General features: G+C 47.4%; 1 protein-coding gene across 1 annotated transcript in view; it reads right to left on the bottom strand.

The window, feature by feature from the left end:
* Positions 1-303: 303 nt before the first annotated feature.
* The window catches only part of LOC103904028 (vesicle-trafficking protein SEC22b), an 8388-nt gene continuing 1237 nt past the window's right edge, over positions 304-7454 (bottom strand). The window contains exons 2-5 of the mRNA XM_009285357.2: positions 7099-7208; positions 3193-3353; positions 2716-2862; positions 304-2321 (exon numbers count right to left, since the gene is read on the bottom strand). Coding sequence (XP_009283632.1) covers positions 2167-2321; positions 2716-2862; positions 3193-3353; positions 7099-7208 — 573 coding nt within the window. The 3' untranslated portion in view covers positions 304-2166. The remainder of the gene's footprint in view (positions 2322-2715; positions 2863-3192; positions 3354-7098; positions 7209-7454) is intronic.

Below are 7454 nucleotides of genomic sequence, written 5' to 3'. Positions count from 1 at the left end.
CATACCAAGGAGGCTGCCTGCCTGCATCCAACAGGCAGAGATACATGCCAGCAGGGAAAGAGACCCCTGCCATAACCAAAGTATAGCCTCTCTGCCAGAAAATGGCAGAGATCATGTTTTTCAAGCCATAACCAAAGTATAGCCTCTCTGCCAGCAAATGGCAGAGATCATGTTTTTCTAGTTCTGCCTCCAAAAAGGAGCCCTTATCCCAGGTGGCTTCAGCTATGGGGCCTTTACCCTCGTGCCCCTGGAAGGAAAGAAAGCATCCTCCGAGATCACAGAAACAAGACACGGGCAACTCTATGCTGCAGAGAGGATTTTTCAGAAGCGTTTATTTCACTGCTGACACTGGGGCTGCAGGAGGCAACTGCTCCCCGAGCTGCCCTTCGCTGCAGAAGCATCACTCCCCTCAATCACGACAACCCACGTAAGATCAGTGTCTGCTCACCTTTCAGCACCTACATTACACAGACCTACATCACTGGGACATTCACCTGTTAGGGACACTCACCACTTAAAAGGATTAAAAATAATAATAATAAAGCAATCTACAAAGTAACACTTGGAGGCATGATGCAGAAACCAGATGATTTTAGACTACACGGCAGATCAGATTTGCTAGGTTTATTGGTGCACAAGTGCCAACTGCTTCCCTGCCAGTCCAACACGGTGCCAAGCTGGGGAGCATTCCCAGACAGGACAACAGCTCCCTGTTTCCTACCCAGTGGCAGGAAACACTTCCAGGTCACAGTTTATACTTCCAGAACTACGCAAGATTATGTGCTTTTAAAAGGTGCTGGGGAGTGCTGAAACTTCCATCTGTGACACCGCCTGCTTCCTACCAAGCGGCAGACACTTGATGGCAGAAGAGTGCCTGAGCTGTGGGGTTTTTCTCTTTTTTTAAATAAAAACAAAAGCTGGCTGGTAAAATGTTATTCTTAGCACAGGTGGACCGATAAAAAAAAATCACATTACACTGGAAATATATAGATTGGCCCATGAGAAAGAAGCTACATACTATTGCCCCATAACGAGTTTTTCTTCACCTACAGTTTCAACTTCCCAAGTGAGGTAGGGAGAGGGTGACCATAGGAAAAAAAGATGGTGTTTCCAAAGGATTCCACTGTTTTAAAGTTATCCTTTTGAATCCTTCATGTAAAGTTAAAGTGTTCTTTAAGGAAACACTGCCTTTTCTTCACAACAACATTCAGAGTTTTGGTTTTTTGGTTGTTTTGGGTGAGGGAAAAGAGGGAGAAAGAAAACAAGCATCCCAGAGATGAAATGCTGGCAGTTTTGACACATTTTGGAAGGAAAGCACAGTTATAAAAAGGAAGGAAATAGTGTAGTCAATCTGTAGACAGAAGGGAAAAATACAGAGTGCTGACATAGTTTGCACTGTGCCCGCTCCAACAGCACTTGAATTACACACCCTGTTCACATGGAAACACAGTCATACATAGCCATCAGGAGAGGGAAAGTGGACACTTACAAACCTGCAGTTTAATTTTGTAGGAATCAGCAATATAGAAGCCTTTCACTGCCCCTCCTAGTACTAGACAGAATGTATTTTAAGGCATAATTTAACATCCATTTCTTCCTAAAGCAATTTAAAGTGTAACAAGCCAAGATGTCAGACACAGAAAACTCAACAACAGCTATTCTGACAGAGGTGAAAGCTATTATATGTACAGTGCAGTATTTGCCTTCAAAAGGGGGAGTCTTGTCTTTAAAAAAAAAAAAAGAAAAATAACTGCAGACCCAGATTCTAAAAAAGCAAACATTGCCAACACAAGGAATGTTCATTAGAGTCCAGTTCCCACTAGAGCTACTCAACAGGAGGACATACAATGTGATTACGCTAAACCGCACTGATTGGCTGTTCCCAGAGCGTGCCCCTGGGAGGGGGGCAGAACCATGGGAGGCCAAACTCTGCAGTACCCTAGTGCAAACTGCCTCAGAGGAAAAGCCTGTAGTCAACAAGCCTTTGCACCTATTGTTAGGCTTCACTAAGAGATGTAGCAGTCAGGTGTCACCTAACAATTTCAGGACACTCCCATAAAGGTGAAGGTCCTGTGTGGATTCTAATGCACATCCCCCGTGAACAGTGTCCTGCACACATACACCTGCCAGGCTACCGGCTTTCCCTCTTCCGTGACTGCAACCTGCTCACAGCCACCAGAATCTCACATAGACGATCAACATGATAAAAAACACAGCTACAGCTGCAAGTTTAGCGTAAGTGGAACGCATGTTCAGGTACTTCGCATCCTGACGGTACTTCTTGGACAAACTGGACAAGTTGTTGGCCTTGGAATCAAGAGCTGTTAAAGGGAAAGGGGAGAGAAGTTAATCAAGATGAACCCAACCAGATGTTCCCCAAATGTTACATTAACTGTACAAGTTTCTCTGGAACAGCTGGAAGCGCAGCAGTTTTATATGGCAGCATGCCCTGTGCCTATCTGCAGTGCTCTACTGCTTGTCCTGCTGGGATGAGAGCCACTCAAGCTGGTGAGACACTGGTCTCGCCCAAAAGAAGCACCAGTACACCTGCCAGGTGCTTCAGGATGCAACTGATCCAACTGAAACACTCACTGAGTCCACTGCTTTTCTCGGGAGGCTCAGGGATTAGCAAGCCTTTCCCTCCGGCATGCTCTACCCACCCAGCTGACTGAGGGGACAAGGAACCATATGCCAAATATCAGCCATTCCCTGTACCTGAAAGCGCCTCTCCTCGCTGTAAGACTTCCTCAATGTTGGCCACCATAATCCTCTGCACATCTTGCAGCTCTGTGTTGATAGAGCCCAGGTTCCTCCTTGCCCGGCTATCAATGTAGAGCTTCTTGGTTTTCTGGATGTAGGTATCTGGAACAAGAGGCAGCCATCAGAGGGAATCTTACCTAACACAGAGCAGCCCAGCTGCCGAAGGAGTGGGAGCATTGCTGAGACAGCCAGCAGACTGCATGCAAATATTCACTGAATCGAGGCCAAGAGGCTTAAAGCAGGAAATCTGAATCAAAGGACATTTACCATTTCCCTACCACTTCTCTACTCTCTTGCTCAAAACGGCCATTTCTCTAGTGCCAAGAAGAGGCTGAACCATCAGTTCCATAGGCCAAGATGGAGAGGATCCTGGGGCTGCTGCTCCCCCCCAGCAAGAAGTTTCCTAATGAGCCACAGGGAGGGGGACCTCACCAAATTCAATGAAGGAATAGGGCCTGGAGACCGTTGGCACCTTCTTGCCATGCTGCTCATCAAACTCTGAATGCAAGTCTTCCAGATACGCAAAGGCCAGTTTCTTGGGGAATGCAGCTTCACACAGGACCAGGTAACACACTCCTTTCTCAATGATGTAGCTAGAAGAACAGCAAACAGAGCATTAATCAACCAATTTTGAACCTATCCTATGAAACACCACCCTGCTACTTTTATTCCTATGAGGCAATGAGAACTGGGTACAGGGACTTCCCATTTGCCATGTTTGGACCAGGTGTAAACCTTTCTACAAAGTAATGGCTTATTTTTTCTTTACCTAAAATAAATTTTCTTGTAGCCTTAGACCCTATACCCGTGCCAATGGGCCTGAACTTTGACTTCGCTGGAACAAAAGTTAGCCTGTGAGTATCATTAGCTTAACAAAATACCAGCAACAAAGGAGTTATAATTTTGGAGTAAAAAAGGGAGGACACCCTCCCTCCCTCTTGCAGTCAGAAGGAGGGGAGCACGAGAAAGTTTGCCAGAAGAGTAGAGGGGAAGATGGCCAACACAGCTCTAAGGCAAGGCAGCACAGCCAAGTACCTGAGGCCCACAAACAGGAAGCTCTGCCCCGAGATTCGGACATGCACAAGTATTTGGTCTCGGCGTGCTAAAAAGCCACCCAGTGACTGCCAGCTCCCGCTTTCTGTTTTGGAGGGCTGGGTATCCCCTTCCCCCTAACACCAGCCTGTTGGTGGGGCGTCGCTATCCACATGCGTGACCTCAAAGGCAGCTGGGGAAAAATATTGGTGCTAGATGGGTTCTGGTGACTTCCCCTACAGGTTTGCCATGGGTAAGTATGACTTTGCTACCAGCTCTTCGGCTGCGATGTTAGAAGCTCCAAAACATCCGTTGGAACAGGAACTGGTCTTGTTGTGCAATGCTGTCTGGTTTGTTCCGCAGCTGAATGTGCAGAGAGGTCCTTTTCTCCTCCTCCCACCACCCCATTGCCGTTGCACCTAATTTGTATTTGCTCGCAGAGGTTTAGTGCTGACCTTGTTTCAGTGTGAGCTCCAGTGCCTCTGTCGGCACTGAGAACAGGGGCCTTTCATTATAATCCAGCTAAAAAGCCTACTGAAATAAGGGATGAGAGAGAACCAATCTTGAGATTTGGGTTATTTAGGCTTTGCTACATCCGTCTGCTGCTGCACATTCCCAACTACATTTTCCTCCTCATTTAGCCAATGGAAAAATAAAGGCAACAATATTTCCACCAAAACCAAGGGAGTGGAGACGGTAGATAGCCCTGCATACACTTTGGAATATTTATCTGTATTATTCAGGGTGGAGTTTAAATGCTACTTTTATGTTACCTTCCTTTGACTTTCTGCATAATGCCATTACGTAGCAGTCTAGTTAGCATAAAGATTAACAGTGTATTAAAGAATTGACCCAGTCACGAGGGCACTGTAGTTAAATAAGTAGCTTAAAATTTTGTTAATAGCCGCATCAGGCTTACAAAACAACTTCCCCTTCACACTGTTTTTCCAGATACCCCAACAGGTCCAAGTCCTTTGAATTAACCATCCTCAACTTGTTTCTGGGCTCAGGAGTATCCATTTCTCCTGCCTCTATACGGCCTGTGTGAATCCCACCAGCCTTCAAATAACAACCGATCCACCCCAACCAGAAGCAAGAAACTCCAGTTACTATAATCCATTCCACAAGCGTGTCCCCACGAGACCATGCTTTTATTCCTTTTTATGTCCGTCAGCTTGGACTGCATCAGTGTGTAAGACTAATCCTACAGTACATCACGCCTCTGTTCTTCCCTTACCCTTGGAGGACCTGCTTAACAGCTTGGAGTTCCTACAAATCATCACCCAGAGCTTGATTTAGCCACTGTCATGAACAGCAATATTTGAAAAAGTCTTTTGAAATATGCAAAACTGGCATCAGATAGGAATTCTGACAGTATTCCCCGAGAGCCAGAGCAGCAAACCGAGATGAGAGCAGTCTGAGGAACACTCCCCATCGGTACAGCTCTCTTACCTCTGCTCGGGCCAGCTGGTCCTGCCTGGAGCTCTTCAGCTGTATTTCCCTCTTGCTTTTCCCCTGATGCGATATTAGATGTGTTGGATTTAAAGTTGATCTGTCAGCACCACAGAGAGCAAGCACACCTCGTTCTGTCCCAGATTCAGACAATTTTGTCAGCCTCAGTTCAACATCAGAGCAGAGCTCCTACACAGCTGGGCTTCTCATGTTTACACTTTGAGCATGCCTCCGAGCTTCAGCACAGCACCCGATCATGCCGACTGCTTGGCAGGGTATGCACACAAGGGGCAGACGTTGCCATTTGCCACTGCTAACTTCTGTACTCTGGATATCTTCACACCGAGTATAGCCAGCAGGTTTCTTATAATTATCTTGGATCATTTTAAGAGAGAAAAGCTTTATCCTGGTAACAGTGGCAAAGGCCAAGGGTTGTTTTCAACATGACAGGTAAGGGCCAGTTCAGCCACTCATCAGCCAAAGGTCAACTACTGGCTGACAGCACAGCAGACTCCATCGGTGTTTCTGTACCTGCACAGCCGTGCACGCCGAGTGCTGTAGCTGAAAGGGTGACACAGCTTTTGGCGCCGAAGTCTAAACACTACATTTGACAGAAATCACTTCAGCAGTCGTAGTTTAAGCTTCACATTTCAGCAAGACCAGACTCTTCTCTGAATTGATCAAGCTAAAAACATTCAATACCACCTCAGCAAGTTCAGCAATATCCTTAGCCGCACTTCTAACTTTTGCGCCACAAAATGCTCTGCCCTGGTTTGTGCTGCCCTCAGCAGAGCTCTGATTTGGCAGAAAAAATGGCATGCTGCGTTAACAAACAGCACGGTCAGCAGTCAGCATTATTTTAGACTAAATCTTAAACTTCTCATTTCCTCCCCTTCCTGTACTATTATCACAGGAGGCTTTCTGATCTGAAAGTATTCTTTTCATATAGGTCCTGCCTTAACATCCCACCTTAAAGGAGGCAGCAGCTGAGCTCTTTGCAGCAGCAGCTGTCAATTAACTGCCTGTGGAACCCACCTAGGGACTAACTCAATACAGGAGGAGAAACGCTCCTTTCACTGCCAGACAGGTAACCTGGCTGTTTCTTTGAGACAGCTGTCAAAACATGAGCTTGCCCAAGTCCTCCCACCTTGTCAGAACTGGTGACATTACAGCCACTGTCAAGAGGCTTTGATTTCCTGGACACTGCAAGTGGCACAGCCTTCCCAGAAATCGCTTTGCTTGTGTCATGGAAGCAACACAAGAAGGGATTTACTGGATCTGTGCAGACTCTTTCTCAAGGCTTCACTGCCAGTCAGAGCTGCACCCATGCAGTGCCATGGAAACATTTAAAATGAGAGAGTTTTTAAATTCTAGAAAGTTTTAACTTCTAGAAAGAGGACAATGCAGAGCAGCACTTTGCAGTTAACTCTGGTGACAACACCCAAACCCAAGAGGAGATAGGGATGGCCAGACTATGTTAATCAGGGCCATCCTCTGACCACTATAAACCCCCCACCAAAGGCAACCAGAAGCCGAGAGAAAAAATTAAAAAAACCCAAACTTGTTGCAGTCATCATATGTAAGCCAACCAGTTGCCCTCAAAACCTCTTTTGCCAAAGATTGCCCTTCCAAAAAACTCCTGTTCCTGTCTTTTCATGTCACTGAATCTCTGAAGAAAGGGACAGCGCAGGAGATTTAAAGGACCCTTGTTATAGAAGCAGACCTAAAGCCAGCTTGCCCTGAATTTAAAGGCCATCCTCCCACTCACCCAGCCGTAAACACACACCAGAAGTGCCTTCACTTATTTCCATGGCGGCAGAAGCCTGTTCCCCCATCATGCCTACAGATACTTACTGGAAAGCCATGGCTCCTGCTTCGAGAGTACATCTCGTGGGGGACTGCTCGTTCAGCTTGCGGAAGAGCTGCTTCGCTTGACTCTGGTACTGCTGCAGATCGCGGCCTGACTGAGAAGGGAGAACAGGCTGTTTGGAGCGGCTGCTACCAGAGAAACACCACCCGCCCGCAGGCAGGGGGACTCCGGGGGGGCCTCGGGCTCAGCCCGAGGAGGAGGAGGAGCTGCCCCCCGCAGCACAGAGGCGGCTCTCCACCTCTCACCCGCGACTACCGGGCGGGAAATGCTTGTGCAAGAGCCGCCCGCCTTGTGGGAAGGGGCTGCGAGGGTCCGGCTGGGCCGCCGCCCCCCGCCCGCG

Source organism: Aptenodytes forsteri, unplaced genomic scaffold (genome assembly GCF_000699145.1).
Source record: "Aptenodytes forsteri isolate BGI_AS27 unplaced genomic scaffold, ASM69914v1 Scaffold104, whole genome shotgun sequence".
Classification (NCBI taxonomy): domain Eukaryota; kingdom Metazoa; phylum Chordata; class Aves; order Sphenisciformes; family Spheniscidae; genus Aptenodytes; species Aptenodytes forsteri.
The sequence above is the reverse complement of the archived record's forward strand: the minus strand, read 5'-3'. Positions and strand labels throughout refer to the sequence as shown.